Source organism: Rhinoraja longicauda, chromosome 34 (genome assembly GCF_053455715.1).
Source record: "Rhinoraja longicauda isolate Sanriku21f chromosome 34, sRhiLon1.1, whole genome shotgun sequence".
NCBI lineage: Eukaryota > Metazoa > Chordata > Chondrichthyes > Rajiformes > Arhynchobatidae > Rhinoraja > Rhinoraja longicauda.
The window spans coordinates 8,765,180-8,782,679 of NC_135986.1; the positions used below are offsets into that span (position 1 = coordinate 8,765,180).

The window sequence follows — 17,500 nt, forward strand, 5'->3', positions numbered from 1 at the left end:
AATTCTCTGGATGCGTTCAAGAGAGAGTTAGATAGAGCTCTTAAGGATAGCGGAGTCAGGGGATATGGGGAGAAGGCAGGAACGGGGTACTGATTGTGGATGATCAGCCATGATCACATTGAATGGCGGTGCTGGCTCGATGGGCCGAATGGCCTCCTCCTGCACCTATTGTCTATTGTCTATTGACCTCGTAGCGTCATTTACCTTGGAAACAGGCCATTTGGCCCAACTTGTCCATGCCGACCAAAGATACTAGAGGAACAAGATAGACCACTCGACCCTAAAAACCGTAGTGTGTCACGGCGGCCATTTTAGTAGGCAGAAACTTGCAGAAACATTTGAAAAGAAAAATAACAAAAATCTGTGAATTGATAGATGAGAAATATTCTGCATTTTAATGGTTTCATCACACATATTGTTTCCCCAAAACACTGATTACACTGCGAGAGGCGCGTTTTGCTTACTAAATTGGTGTCCCTTTGCGTACTACACTTCAGTACAGGCAATTTCAACCGAGTGGTCCATCTAGTTCTTCTAGTATCTTAGAGGCCGACCAACATGTCCCATCCACACTAATTTAGTTTAGTTTAGTTTAGAGATACAGCGCGGAAACAGGCCCTTCGGCCCACCGGGTCCGCGCCGCCCAGCGATCCCCGCACATTGACACTATCCTACACACCCACTAGGGACAATTTTTACATTTACCCAGCCAATTAACCTACAAACCCGCACGTCTTTGGAGTGTGGGAGGAAACCGAAGATCTCGGCACGGTAGCGCAGCGGTAGAGTTGCTGCTTTACAGCGAATGCAGCGCCGGAGACTCAGGTTCGATCCTGACTACGGGTGCTGCACTGTAAGGAGTTTGTACGTTCTCCCCGTGACCTGCGTGGGTTTTCTCCGAGATCTTCGGTTTCCTCCCACACTCCAAAGACATACAGGTACGTAGGTTAATTGGCTGGGTAAAATGTAATTACAAAAAATTGTCCCTAGTGGGTGTAGAATAGTGTTAATGTGCGGGGATCACTGGGCGGCACGGACTTGGAGGGCCGAAAAGGCCTGTTTCCGGCTGTATATATATGATATGATATGATATGATAAAACCCACGCAGGTCACGGGGAGAACGTACAGACTCCGTACAGACAACGCCTGTAGTCGGGATGGAACCCGGGTCTCCGGCGCTGCATTTGCTGTAAGGCGGCAACTCTACCGCCGCGCCACTGTGATAGGCCTTACTAGTCCCACTAGTCCCGCCTTTCATATCCATGGACCTGTCATAGAGTCACAGAGCACGGAAACAGGCCCTTCGGCCCAACTCGCCCACACCGACCAACATGCCCCATCTACACTAGTCCCACCTGCCTGCGTTTGGCCCCTATCCCTCTAAAAGCAAGGTTCTCGACCCGAAACGTCACCTATCCATGTTCTCCTGAGATGCTGCCTGACCCGCTGAGTTACTCCAGCACTCTGTGTCCTTTTCTCTCGCTGTTAGGCAGCAACTCTACCGCTGCGCCACCAGGCCTATGTTATGTTTTAAAGTTTTCTTTATCAACGGGTAGGTTTGGCCCACCTGGGGTAGACTCAAAACGCTGGCGGGACGGGCAGCATCTCTGGAGAGAAGGAATGGGTGACGTTTCGGGTCGAGATCCTTTGGCACGTCTGGGATGGGACCTAGGGGTTGCCAACTTTCTCACTCCCAAATAAGGGACAAAGGGTGACGTCACCGCCCCGCGCCCCACGTGACCTCACCCTGCCAGCGGCCACGTGCTATGCAACTTCCGTTAGGCGACGCCCGGGCCTCCGAGCCTACACTGTCCGGACTTACAGTGCCCCCCCGGGCCTACAGCGTCCGGGTCTACAGCGCCCCCCCGGGCCTACAGCGTCCGGGCCTACCGTGCCCCCCGGGCCTACAGTGTCCGGGTCTACAGTACCCCCCGGGCCTACAGCGCCCGGGCCTACTGCGTCCGGGCCTACCGTGCCCCCCGGGCCTACAGTGTCCGGGCCTACCGTGCCCCCCGGGCCTACAGCGTCTGGGTCTACCGTGCCCCCCGGACCTACAGCGTCCGGGCCTACCGTGCCCCCCGGGCCTAATACAGAACAAGGGTGGTCCAATTTAACCCGAAATCCGGGATGTCCCGGCTGATACGGGACAGTTGTCAACCCGAGCTGGGCCTTACCTGGTGGGCTGGATGTCCTGGTCCACGAGTTCCCTGAAGGACTTCCTCCTCAGGCACACCACCAGGTCCACTGTCTCTGGGAAGTTGCAGCCAACCTTCTTGGCCAGCATGCGGGTATACTTGGCCGGCTCATAGTTGACTGACCAGCTGGAGATGGCAGTGCCACTCTGCGCTATGGCCCTCTGGAACAAACCTGGGCAGAGGGAAGTGAAAGAGACATCAGGATGGACTTGCCTGTCCAGTCTCACTGTCTGCCACTCGTTTTCACCTAGGCCACCTACCTAACAATGGCCTGCTCCCCCTTTACCACCGTTAGAAGCATAGAGACATAGAAAACAGGTGCAGAAGTAGGCCATTCGGCCCTTCGAGCCAGCACTGCCATTCAATATGTGTAAGAAAATAATTGCAGATGCTGGTACAAATCGAAGGTATTTATTCACAAAATGCTAGAGTAACTCAGCAGGTCAGGCAGCATCTCAGGAGAGAAGGAATGGGTGACGTTTCGGGTCGAGACCCTTCTTCAATGTGATCATGGCTGATCATCCAGAATCAGTACCCCCTTCCTGCTTTCTCCCCATAACCTTTGATTCCGTTAGCCCCAAGAGCTCTATCCAACTCTCTCTTGAAAACATCCAGTGAATCGGCCTCCACTGCCCTCTGTGGCAGAGAATTCCACAGATTCACAACTCTCTGGGTGAAAAGGTTTTTCCTCATCTCAGTCCCAAATGGCTTACACTTTATTCTTCAACCGTGTGACCCCTGGTTCTGGACTGCCCCCAACATCGGGAACATTTTTCCTGCATCTAGCCTGTCCAATCCTTTACGAATTTTATATGTTTCTATAAGATCCCCTCCCATTCTAAATTTATGGCAAATATAAGCCCAGTCGACCCATTCTTTCGTCGTACGTCAGTCCCGCCATCCCGGGAATTAACCTGGTGAACCTACGCTGCACTCCCTCAATGGCAAGGACGTCCTTCTTCAAATTAGGAGACCAAAACTGCGCACAATACTCCAGGTGCGGTCTCACCAGATACTTTTTGGCGTATCTTTCATTTATTTGATCTATATCTCTCTACATCACTGTCTATATCCCCGCCCCCCGATTCTCAGTCTGAAGAATGGCCTCGACTAGAAACGTCACCCATTCCTTCTCTCCAGAGATGCTGCCTGACCCGCTGAGTTACTCCAGCTTCCTGTGTCTACCACTCTTTCAGTTTGAATTTTCGTGTTGGAGACACAGCGCGCAAACAGGCCCTTCGGCCTGCCGACCAGCAATCCCCACACATTAATACTATCCTACACATACACTGGGGACAATTTTTACATTGAAACCAAGCCAATTAACCTATAAACCTGCACGTCTTTGGAGTGTGGGAGGAAACCGAGGATATCGGAGAAAACCCACGCAGGTCACGGGGAGAACGTGCAAACTCCGTACAGACGGCGCCCGTGGTCGGGATCGAACCCGGGTCTCTGGCGCTGCATTCGCTGTAAGGCGGCAACTCTACCGCTGCGCCACCGTGCCACCCTATATTTATTCTATATCTCTGTACATTACCGTCTGTGTCTCTCGTTTCCCTATCCCCCGACTCTCAGTCTGAAGAAGGGTCTCGACTAGGAGTTGCCAACTTTCTCACTCCCAAATGAGGGACAAAAGGTGACGTCACCGCCCCGCGCCCCACGCGACCTCACCCGGCCAGTGGCCACATGCTTCCGCTCCACCAATGGCAGCCGGCCGGGCCAGCAGGGGTGTTGCCAGGCAACCTCCGTCAGGCGGCGCCCGGGCCTACACTATCCGGGCCTACAGTGTGCGTGCCTACAGTGTGTGGGCCTACAGTGTCCGGGCCTACAGTGTCGGGGCCTTCAGTGTCCAGGCCTAGTGTCGGGGCCTTCAGTGTGCGTGCCTACAGTGTCGGGGCCTTCAGTGTCGGGGCCTTCAGTGTCCAGGCCTACAGTGTCCGGGCCTACAGTGTCCAGGCCTACAGTGTCCGGGCCTACATTGTCGGGGCCTACAGTGTGTGGGCCTACAGTGTCGGGGCCTACGGTGTCCAGGCCTACAGTGTCCGGGCCTACATTGTCGGGGCCTACAGTGTGTGGGCCTACAGTGTCCGTGCCTACAGTGTCCAGGCCTACAGCACCCCCCGGGCCTAATACAGGACAAAGGCTATCCCGTACGGAACAAACCAATTGAGCCCAAAATACGGGACGTCCCGGCTAATACGGGACAATTGACAACCCTAGTCTCGACGCGATCCGTCATTTAGTCCTTCCCTCCAGAGATGCTGCCTGACCTGCTGAGTTACTCCAGCTTTTTGTGTCTATCTTCCCACAAGTACACTCCACTGAGTCCATGCACACAATCACAGCGACCTGTCCAAAGGTCCAATCCCTCTCTCTTTCCTCGATAAGACCGTGGGACCGGAGCAACAGTGTGTGGGGAATATGTTATTGGGCAGACATTCATCTGACACCTGGGGAGGTGTTTAAGAACTGGCTCGTAAGGCTATAAGGGAATGTCACGGTGGCACAGCGGGTAGACTTGCCGCCTCACAGCGCCGCGGACCCGGGCTCGATCCCGACCACGGGCGCCGTCTGTACGGAGTTTGTACGTTCTCCCCGTGACCTGCGTGGGTTTTCCCTGCTTTCCTCCCACACTTCAAAGACGTACAGGTTTGTCGGTTAATTGGCTTCGGTAAAATTGTAAATTGTCCCCCGTGTGTGTGTGTGTAGGATGGTGTTAATCGCTGGTTGCTGGGCCGAAGGGCCTGCTTAAATGCTGTATCTCTAAACTTTAAAACGCAGGGAGCGGAATTTAGGCCGTTCGGCCCATCGAGTCTGTTCCGCCATTCGATAATGGCCGATCTAATTGTCCCCATTCTCCTGCCTTCTCCCCGTAACCTTTGCCGCCCGTGCTAATCAAGTGTGGGGCACGCAGCGGGTAGAGCTGCTGCCTCGTTGCGCCAGACGCCCCGGGTTCGTTCGATCCTGACCTCGGGCGCTGGCTGTATTTGCGCGCGGAGTTTGCACGTTCTCCCCGTGACCGCGTGGGTCTCCTCTGGGCGCTCTGGTTCCCTCCCGCACCCCAAAGACTTGCGGGGTTGTCGGTCAATCGGCCCTCCAGTGTGTCGGGAGTGGATGAGAAAGTGGGGAAACGTGGAACCAGTGTGAACGGGCGATCGCTGGTCGGCGTGGACTCGATGGGCCGAAGGGCCTGTCTCCACACTGCATCCCCGACGACTATCTATCCCTCCCTAACCCCATTCTCCTGCCTTCTCCCCACAACCCCTGACACCCGCACTGATCAAGAATCTATCTATCTCTGCCTTAAAAATATCCACTGACTTGTGGCCTCCACAGCCGTCTGTGGCAAAGAATCCCACAGATTCACCACCCTCTGACTAAAGAAATTCCTCCTCATCTCCTTCCTAAAGGAACGTCCTTTAATTCTGAGGCTGTGCCCTCTGGTCCTAGACTCTCCCACTAGTGGAAACATCCTGTTCTGTACGTTTCAATGAGGTCCCCCCCTCCTCATCCTTCGAAACTCCAGCGAGTACAGGCCCAGTGCTGACAAACGCTCATCGTACGTTAGTAAAGAAATTCCTCCTCTTCTCTGTTCTGGAGGTACGTCCTTCTATTCCAAGGCTAGGCCCTGTGGTCCTGGACTCTGCCATATCATTCACCCGGCAGCTCAAGGATGGCCATTCAGCCCTCTCCTCCCTTGCTGGCCCTTTGATACCTGTTCCCATCATCCCCATTCACTCATCCACTCCCACTGAAAAAAATGTCTACTCCTCCTAGAGGGTGCCAACTATCTCACTCACAAATACGGGACAAGGTGACGTCACCGCCCCGCGTGACCTCACCCAGCCAGCGTGCACGTGCTCCCGATCCACCAATGGTAGCCGCCCGTGCCGGGAGGCGGGTTGCCACACTATCCGGGCCTCCGGGCCTACACTGTCCAGGCCTACACTGTCTGGGCCTACACTGTCCGGGCTTACACTGTCCGGGCCTACACTGTCCGGGCCTACACTGTCCGGGCCTACACTGTCCAGGCCTACACTCTCCGGGCCTACACCGTCCAGGCCTACACTATCCGGGCCTACACAGTCCGGGCCTGCACTATGCGGGCCTACATTGTCCGGGCCTACACTGTCCGGGCCTACACTGTCCGGACCTACACTGTCCGGACTTACACTGTCCGGAAAGAAGACACAGCATCTGCAGTTTTTTCCTACTACTCTGTCTAGGCCTGCAGCGACCCCGGGCCTACGGTGTCCGACAGTGTTCGGGCCTACAGCGCCCCCCGGGACAAACCTATTTAGCCCAATATACAGAATGTCCCGGCTAATACGAGACAGTTGGCAACCTTAACCCCTCCCGATACAAAAAGATTCCAGTTCCCTCCTGGACAAGCCCCGTTGAACTTGTAAATAGAGAGGTGCAGAGGGCAGCCAGGCCCTTCGGCCCGCCGAATTCTAACCCTCATCTGCACACACTTCCCAGCGGCTCATTAACCAACCAAACCCGCACGTCTTTGGGATGTGGGAGGAAACCGGAGCACCCGGAGGAAACCCACGCAGTCACCGGGAGAACGTGCAGACTCCACACACACACACACACACAGACGCACGCACACACGAAGACACTCACACATACACACAGATACACTCACGGACACACAGACAGCCACACACACACACACACACACACACACACACACGAAGACACTCACACATACACACAGATACACTCACGGACGCACAGACAGCCACACACACACACACACACAGACGCACGCACACACAAAGCCACTCACACATACACACAGATACACTCACAGACACACAGACAGCCACACACACACACCCGCAAAGGTATACACCAACACACACATATACACACACACATAGACACACACACACACCCTCAAATGCACACATAAACATGCACACTCATTCGAACACACACACACACACCCTCAAATGCACGCATTAACAAGCACACTCATTCCAACACACACACACACACACAGAAACAGACACACACACACACAGAAACACACACACACACACACACACAGACACACACACACACACACACAGACACACACACACACACACAGACACACACACACACACACACAGACACACACACACAGAAACACACACACACACACACACACAGACACACACACACACACACACAGAAACAGACACACACACACAGAAACACACACACACAGAAACACACACACACACACACACAGACACACACATATACACACACACAGAAACACACACACACACACACACACACACACAGAAACACACACACACACACAGAAACACACACACACACACACACACACACACACAGAAACACACACACACACACAGAAACACACACACACACACACACACACAGACACACACATATACACACACACATAGACACACACACACACCCTCAAAAGTATATGCCAACACACACAGACACACACACACCCTCAAATGTATACACCAACACACACATATACACACACACATCCTCAAATGCACGCATTAACAAGCACACTCATTCCAACACGCACACACACACACACACGCACACAGAAACAGACACACACACACACACAGAAACACACACACACAGAAACACACATACACACACAGACACAGAAACAGACACACACACACAGAAACACACACATACACACACGTTCACACACAGCCACACACACACACACACGCAGCTACCACAAACACACCCTCAAATGCACGCATAAACATGCACACTCATTCGAACACACACACACACACGCACAGAAACAGACACACACACACACAGAAACACACACACAGAAACAGGCACACAGAAACAGACACACACACACACAGAAACAGACACACACACACACACACAGAAACACACACATACACACACTTTCACACACAGACACACACACACACACGCAGCCACACAAACACACCCTCAAATGCACACATCAACACACATGCGCACTCATTCGACACACACACACACACACACAGAAACACACACACACAGAAACACACACACACACAAATAGACACACACACACACAGAAACACACACACACACAGAAATAGACACTCACACAGAAACAGACACACACACAGAAACACACACATACACTCACAGACAGATACACACACACGCAGCCACACAAACACACCCTCAAATGCACACACCAACACACATGTACACATGCACTCATTCGAACACATACACACACACACACACACACACACACAGAGCTCCAGAGGTCAGGATCAAACCTGGGTCCCCGGCACTATGAGGCAGCATCTCTATCCGACGCGCCACTATGTAAACTTGCTTCCTTTCAGCCAAGTGCCAATTTATAACGCAACTCAGTAGGTTCTGAAGCTCAGCTGCTCAACCCCTGTGTGAAACGGTTTCTGTACAGTGGGGATAAGGGCCACCTTTACCGGTATCTGTCAGTCCCCCACCCATGGTCTACCACATGCACATCTCACAAACCGTGTCCCACCCGCCCTTGCCCACATTTAACCCGAGTGGGGGGGCGGGAAGGGCGGCAAGTGGGGGGGGGGGGGTCAAGTGCCGTGAACCTTGACCCCCGACCTCGCTTCAGCGTGAAGCGTACCGACGCCCCGCGTGGAGAACGGGCACCGCCGCGCACGAGAGCCCGGAGCCACCGCGTTCGTCATCTCCCGGCCGTTCGGTCCCCTTGGGTGGCAGGGGGAAGTGGGAAGGCGTGGAGACGCCCATTCCCGTCCGCTCTACAAATCCCCTGGCCGCCGCCCCGGTTCAGACAGGGAAGGGGGTGAGTGAGTTGGAGGGACCCACTCTCAACCTCCCGGTGGGGGCGGCCATCTTGTGACCACCTTGTGACCATTTCGTGACCATTTTGCAGACATTTTGAGAACATTTCGCGGCCAATTTGAGACCATCATGCGGCCATTTTATGACCATTGTGTGGCCATTTTGTGACCATCTTGCGGCCATTTTGTGACTATTATGCAGCCATTTTGAGACCATAATGTGACCATTTTGCAGACATTTTGAGAACATTTCACGGCCATTTTGTGACCATTTTGGGGCCGATTTGAGACCATCTTGCGGCCATTTTATGACCATTGTTTGGCCATTTTGAGACCATTTTGTGACCATCTTGCAGCCATTTTGTGACCATTATGCAGCCATTTTGAGACCATTTTGTGGCCATTTTGAGACCACCATGTGACCATCTTGTGGCCATTTTCAGACCATTTTGTGGCCATTTTGAGACCACCATGTGACCATCTTGTGGCCATTTTGAGACACTTTTGTGACCATTTTGCAGCCATTTTGAGACCATCTTACGGCCATCTTGAGGCCACCTTGGCGCCCCAGGTAAGGTTGACAATGCTTCAGGATTGGATTGGAGTCTCCAGGATTACTTGACGCTATCACCCTCTGCCGTCCGCGACAACTGGAGTTAGACAGTCTTCACGACTGCAGCTGAAAGGCCGTTGAACATCAAATGACCGGGTTACGACAAGACCCAGCCCGATTGGCCGTCAAAAGGCCGTCCAATCTGATGGTGAAGGGGCGGGAAAGGCCAGAGGCGACCAATGGCGGTGTCCGATCAGAGCGGGCAACCTAGGGTTGGCCGGGCTACCTACCTTGGGCTTGCTTACAACGGGGAGGGGGAGGGGATGAGGGTGAGGGGAGAGGAGGGATGAGGGGAGAAGGTTGGGGATGGGGATGAGGGTGAGGGGAGAGGAGGGATGAGGGGAGAAGGTTGGGGATGGGGATGAGGGTGAGGGGAGAGGGGGGGCTGGGGTGGGGGAGGGGGATGAGGGGAGAAGGTTGGGGATGGGGATGAGGGTGAGGGGAGAGGGGGGGCTGGGGGTAGGGGAAGGGGATGAGGAGGGGTGGGTTGAGGAGATGAGGGTGGGGGATGGGATGAGGGTGGGGGAGGGGAAGGGGAGGGGTGGGTTGAGGGGATGAGGGTGGGAGGAAGAGGGTGAAGGGAGGGGGTGGGGAGATGAGGGTGGGGGTGGGATAGAAACATAGATAGAAACATAGAAAATAGGTGCAGGAGGAGGCCATTCGGCCCTTCGAGCCAGCACCGCCATTCATTGTGATCATGGCTGATCATCCACAATCAGTAACCCGTGCCTGCCTTCTCCCCATATCCCTTGATTCCACTAGCCCCTAGAGCTCTATCTAACTCTCTCTTAAATCCATCCAGTGATTTGGCCTCCACTGCCCTCTGTGGCAGAGAACTCCACAAATTCACAACTCTCTGGGTGAAAAGGTTCCTTCTCACCTCAGTTTTAAATGGCCTCCCCCTTTATTCTAAGATTGTGTGGCCCCTGGTTCTGGACTCCCCCAACATTGGGAACATTTTTCCTGCATCTAGCTTGTCCAGTCCTTTTATAATTGTATAAGATCCCCCTCTCATCCTTCTAAACTCCAGTGAATACAAGCCCAGTCTTTCCAATCTTTCCTCGTATGTCAGGGATGAGGGGAGAGGGTTGGGGGAGGGGATGAGGGTGGGGGAGAGGGGGGCTGGGGGTGGGGGAAAGGGTGGGTGAGGAGGAAGGGTGGGTTGAAGGGATGAAGGTGGGGAAGGGGTGGGGGGAGGGGATGAGAGTGGGTTGAGGGGGGTGAGGGCGGGGGATGGGATGAGGGTGGGGAGTGGGGAGCTGGAGAGGGTTAGGTTGAGGGGAGAGGGTTGAGGGAAGGGATGAGGAGGGGTGGGTTGAGGGGGTGAGGGTGGGGGGGAGGGGATGAGGGTGGGGAGTGGGGAGCTGGAGAGGGTTGAGTTGAGGGGATGGGGAGATGTGGGGCTGGGGTGGGGATGGGGATGAAGGTGGGGAGGGATTGAGGGGGTGAGGGTGAGGGGGAGGGGGATGGGGAGGGAGGATGAAGGTGGGGGAGGGGGATGAAGGGAGAGGGTTGAGGGAAGGGAGTGGGGGAGGGTGATGGGGAGGGGGTGAGGGTGGGGAGGGAGATGAGGGTGGGGGAGGGGTGGGTTGAGGGGGTGAGGGTGGGGGGAGGGGGAGAAGGGGGGTGTGTTGAGGGGGTGAGGGTGGGGGGGAGGGGGGCGGGGGGAGGGGGATGGGGAGGCGATGAGGGTGGGGGAGGGGGGGATGAGGGGGAGAGGGTTGAGGGAAGGGGTGGGGGAGGGGTGGGTTGAGGGGGTGAGGGTGGGGAGGGTGATGGGGAGGGGGTGAGGGAGAGGGGGGGCTGGGGTGGGAGGGGATGAGGGATGGGGAGGGTGGGGGAGAGGGGGGCGTGGGGAGGGGAGGGGATGAGGGTGAGGTAGGGGGGATGAGGGGAGAGGGTTGAGGGAAGGGATGGGGGAGGGGTGGGTTGAGGGGATGAAGGTGGGGAGGGGTTGAGGGGGTGAGGGTGGGGGGGAGGGGGTGGGAGGGGGAGGAGATGAGGGGGTGGGTTGAGGGGGTGAGGGTGGGGGAGGGTGATGGGGAGAGGGAGGGGGATGAGGGGGAGGGTGGGGGAGGGGATGAGGGAGGGGGGAGGGGGGGAGGATGGGGGAGGGTGGTGGGGAGGGGAGGGGGAGAGGGAGGGGGACGAGGGGGTGAGGGTGGGGGAGGGTGATGGGGAGGGGAGGGGGAGGGGGATGAGGGGAGAGGGTTGAGGGAAGGGATGAGGGGAGAGGGGGGGAGGGGATCTCTGAAAGAAAACACCGGCCAATTTGAAGTCTTCTGTAACCAAGGGTTAGTCAACCTTAGAGACATGAGGAATGACTTCAATTGACGTACCCTTTTAGCGTCTGGTAGGAGGGTAGGAGGAAGGGGAGGCCATGTGAGGAGAAGAAAACATCTTCAGGAACAAGCTGCCGAACCACCGCCATTCACAGAGTCATCCCGCCTAGAAACAGGCCCTTCGGCCCACTGAACCTGTGCTGACCAAGATGCCTGTCTACACTAGTCCCACTTTCAGTCTGAAGAAGGGTCTCGACCCGAAACGCCGCCCGTTCCTTCTCTCCGGAGATGTTACCCGTCCCGCTGAGTTACCCCGGCGTTTTGTGTCTACCTTCGATGTAAACCGGCGCCTGCATTTATTTCCCTACACCACTTTAAGTTTAGTTTAGTTTCGAGACAAAGCACAGGCCCCTTCGGCCCACCGGGTCCGCGCCCACCAGCGATCCCCGCACACTAACGCTATCCTACACACACACACACACTAGGGACAATTCGCAAATTTACAGAAGACGTTTAAAAAGACCAATCATAGGAGCAGAATCAGGCCATTCGGCCCATCGAGTCTACTCCGTTCATTCTATCACGGCTGGTCTATCTCTCCCTCCTAACCCCATTCTCCTGCCTTCTCCCCGTAACCCCTGACACCCGCACTAATCAAGAATCTATCTATCTCTGCCTTAACAACACCCACTGACTTGTGGCCTCCACAGCCGTCTGTGGCAAAGAATCCCACAGATTCACCACCCTCTCTGGCTGACGAAATATCAGCTCACCTAGAGACTCCCGTAAATATCAACTCATGGAGACCCGGGTTCGACCCCGACCGCGGGCGCCGTCTGCGCGGAGTTTGCACGTTCTCCCCGTGACCCGCGTGGGTTTTCTCCGAGATCTTCGGTTTCCTCCCGCACTCCAAAGGCGTGCAGGTTTGTAGGCTAATTGGCTTTGATATAAAATGTAAAATTGTTCCGGTCGTGTGTGCAGGATAGTGTGAGTGTGCGGGATGATCGCTGGGCGTCGGCCTGTTTCAGCGCTATATCTTTAAACTAAACGTTCGGCGGTCTCCCTATAAATATCAATTAACCTGGAGGACTTCCCATCAAAATATTTCCCCATCTAGAAACTCCACATAAATACCTATGTACGTGGGAGTTCCCTGTAAATACACCGATCAGACAAAACATTACGGCCACTGACAGGCGAAGTGAATAACATTGATCATCTGGTTACAATGGCACCTGTCAAGGGGTGGGATATATTAGGCAGCAAGTGAACGGTCAGTTCTTGATGTTGACGTGTTGGATGCAGGAGAAATGGGCAGGAGTAAAGACCTGAGCCACTTTGACAAGGGCCACATTGTCATGGCCAGACGACTGGGTCAGAGCATCTGTGAAACGGCAAGGCTTGTGGGGTGCTCCCGGTCAGCAGTGGTGAGTACCGACCGACCGACAGTGGTCCGAGGAGGGACAAACCACAAACCGGCGACAGGCAGGGTGTTGGGCGCCCAAGGCTCATCGATGCGCGAGGGCAACGAAGACTATCCCGTCTGGTCCGAACCGACAGAAGGTCGACTGTGGCACAAGTCACGGAAAATGTTAATGGTGGTGACGGGAGGAATGTGTCACAATACACAGTGCATCGCACCCTGCTGCGTATGGGGCTGCACACGGAGGACCAACAGCATGTTAGGCAGGTGGGCGTGATGTTTTGTTCTCATCGGTGTATAAACTCACGTTGGGATTTATCGCAACTTTCAACAGTCTTCCGGAATCCCAGTTAAAATCACCACCAGGGCTCCCTCTGTAATTATGAACTCAACGCATTTAGAATACCGTGTTCAGTTCTGGGCACCATGTTGTAGGAAAGACATAGCCAAGATTGAAAGGGTTCGGAGAAGATTCACGAGGATGTTGCCAGGACTAGAGGGTGTGAGCTCCAGGGAGAGGTTGAGCAGGCTGGGACTCTATTCCTTGGAGCGCAGGAGGATGAGGGGGAGATCTTATAGAGGGGTACAAAATCATGAGAGGAATAGATCGGGTAGACGCACAGAGTCTCTTGCCCAGAGTAGGGGAATCGAGGACCAGAGGACACAGGTTCAAGGTGAAGGGGGAAAGATTTAATAGGAACCCGAGGGGTATCTTTTTCCACACAGAGGGTGGTGGGTGTATGGAACGAGCTGCCGGAGGAGGTAGTTGAGGCTGGGACCATCCCAACGTTTAAGAAACAGTTAGACAGGTACATGGATAGGACAGGTTTGGAGGGATATGGGCCAAACGCGGGCAGGTGGGATTAGTGTAGATGGGGCATGTTGGCCGGTGTGGGCAAGTTGGGCCGAAGGGCCTGTTTCCACGCTGTGTCACTCTATGACCTGGGGATTTCCTGGAAATATCAACTCACCTGGGAATTCCCCGTAAATACTTACATACCTGGAGATTAGTTTAGTTTAGTGTAGTTCAGAGATACACAGTGGAAAGAGGCCCTTCGGCCCACCGAGTCCGTGCTGACCAGCGATCCCCGCACACTAACACTACCCAACACACACTAGGGACAATTTTTACATTTACACCGAGCCGTTGCAGTTGTACAGGGCCCTGGTAAGACCACATCTGGAGTATTGTGTACAGTTTAGGTCTCCTAATTTGAGGAAGGACATCCTTGTAGTTGAGGCAGTGCAGCGTAGGTTCACGAGATTGATCCCTGGGATGGCGGGACTGTCATATGAGGAAAGATTGAAATTGTATTCACTGGAGTTTAAAAGGATGAGAGGGGATCTTATAGAAACGTATAAAATTATAAAAGGACTGGACAAGCTAGATGCAGGAAAAATGTTCCCAATGTTGGGGGAGTCCAGAACCAGGGGCCACACAGTCTTAGAATTAAGGGGAGACCATTTAAAACTGAGGTGGGAAGGAACTTTTTTAACCCAGAGAGTTGTGAATTTGTGGAATTCTCTGCCACAGAGGGCAGTGGAGGCCAAATCACTGGATGGATTTACGAGAGAGTTAGATAGAGCTCTAGGGGCTAGTGGAATCAAGGGGTATGGGGAGAAGGCAGGCACGGGTTACTGATTGTGGACGATCAGCCATGATCACAATGAATGGCGGTGCTGGCTCGAAGGACGAATGGCCTCCACCTGCACCTATTTTATATGTTTCTATGTTTCTATGTTTCTAAGCCAATTAACCTACAAACCTGCACGTCTTTGGAGTGTGGGAGGAAAGCGAAGATCTTGGAGAAAACCCACGCAGGTCACGGGGAGAACGTACAAACTCCGTACAGACAGCGCCCGTAGTCGGGATGGAACCCGGGTCTCCGGCGCTGCATTCGCTGTAAGGCGGCAACTCTAACGTCACGCCACCGATATCTTCGTTCTATATTTACTTATAAATATCAACTCATATCCAGGAGTCAATATCACCAACGACTTCTGCTGGACCGCCCGTATTGAACCAACGACCAACGCCTCTACTTCCATAGAAGGCTTCGGAAGTTGGGCGTCTCCCGAACAACTCTCACCAACTTCCACAGATGCGCCGCAGAGAGCATTTTATCGGGACGCATCACAGCGCGGTTTGGAACAGCTCCATCCGAGACCCGCAAGAAACCGCAGAGAATTGTGGGCCATCGCACACACAAACCAACCTCCCTCCCACCGACTCCATCTACACCTCACGCTGCCTCGGCAAGGCCAGCAGCCCAGACCATCACACAAACCAACCTCCCTCCCACCGACTCCATCTACACCTCACGCTGCCTCGGCAAGGCCAGCAGCCCAGACCATCACACAAACCAACCTCCCTTCCACCGACTCCATCTACACCTCACGCTGCCTCGGCAAGGCCAGCAGCATCATCAAGGACCAGTCTCACCCCCGGCCACTCCCTCTTCTCCCCTCTCCCATCGGGGCAAGAGGTACAGAAGTGTGGAAACGCACACCTCCAGATTCAGGGACTGTTTTTCCCGGCTTTTATCAGGCAACTGAACCATCCCACCACAACCAGAGAGCAGTGCTGAACTACTATCTACCTCATTGGAGACCCTCGGACTATCCTCGATCGGACTTTGCTGGCTTTACCTTGCACTAAACGTTATTCCCTTATCGTGTATCTGTACACTGTGGACGGCTCGATTGTAATCGTGTCTTGTCTTTCCGCTGACTGGTTAGCGCGCAACAAAAGCTTTTCACTGTACCTCAGCACACGGGACAATAAACTAAACTGAAATGCAGGCATTGCCTTTAAATATCTCACGTGGGATTCCCTGTAAACTTCGACTGTGTTTGTATATGTGAGTGTGTGTGTGTGTGCGCGTGTGTGTGTTTGTGTATGTGTGTGTGTGTGTGTGTGTGTGTGTGTGTGTGTGTGTCTGTGTGTATGTGCCTGTGTGTGTGTGTGTGTGTGTGTGTGTGTGTGTGTGTGTGTGTGTATGTCGTGTGTGTGTGTGTGTCTGTGTGTGTGTGTGTGTGTGTGTGTGTGTGTGTGCGTGCGTGTGTGTGTGTGTGCGTGTGTGAGAGATTACCTGTAAATATTAACACACCTGGTGATTCCCCGTTAAAATCAACACCTGTGGATCCCCTGTAAATAGAAACTCACACCTGTGGGGATTGCCCGTTAAATATCAACTCACCTGGAGATCCCTCAACAACATCAACACCTGGGGAATCCCCATCAATACCAACGTACCTGGGGTTACCTGTAAATATTAACACCCCTAGAGATTACCTGTAGATATCAGCACCTGGAGATTACCTATAAATATCAAAACGTACCTGGGGTTCCCTGTATATATTAACTAGAGATTACCTGTAAATATCCACACACCTAGAGATCACCACACCTGGGGATTACCTGTAAATATCCACACACCTGGATATCACCGGTAAATGTCCACACACCTGGAAATTACCTGTAAATATCCACACCTGGATATCACCTGTAAATATCCACACACCTGGATATCACCTGTAAATATCCACACACCTGGAGATTACCTGTAAATATCCACACACATGGAAATTACCTGTAAATATCAAAATGTACTTGGGGTTCCCTGTATATACTAACAACTAGAGATTACCTGTAAATATCCACGCACCTGGGGATTACCTTTAAATATCCACGCACCTGAGGATTACCTGTAAATATCCACACACCTGGGGATTACCTGTAAATATCCACACACCTGGGGATTACCTGTAAATATCCACATCTGGGGATTACCTGTAAATAGCCACACACCTGGAGATTACCTGTAAATATCCACACCTGGAGATCACCTGTAAATATATACACACCTGGGGATTACCTGTAAATATCCACACACCTGGGGATTACCTGTAAATAGTCACCCACCTGGAGATCACCTGTAAATAGCCACACACCTGGGGATTACCTGTAAATATCAAAACGTACCTGGGGTTCCCTCTACATATTAACAACTTGAGATTACCTGTAAATATCCACACCTTGGGATTGCCTGTAAATATCCACAGAGGGCCGACTCACCTATAAACCTGCACGTCTCTGGGATGTGGGAGGGGAACCGGAGCAGCCGGAGGAAACCCACGTGGGTCACGGGGAGAACGTGCA

General features: G+C 53.6%; 1 protein-coding gene across 2 annotated transcripts in view; it reads right to left on the reverse strand.

Moving 5' to 3' along the window:
- Nucleotides 1-1,220: 1,220 nt before the first annotated feature.
- The window catches only part of LOC144609454 (neuroligin-2-like), a 29,050-nt gene continuing 12,770 nt past the window's right edge, over nucleotides 1,221-17,500 (reverse strand). For both annotated transcript variants that reach the window (XM_078427935.1, XM_078427934.1), the window contains exon 2: nucleotides 1,221-2,368. In XM_078427935.1, the coding sequence (XP_078284061.1) occupies nucleotides 2,172-2,368 (197 nt within the window). In that variant the 3' untranslated portion in view covers nucleotides 1,221-2,171. The remainder of the gene's footprint in view (nucleotides 2,369-17,500) is intronic.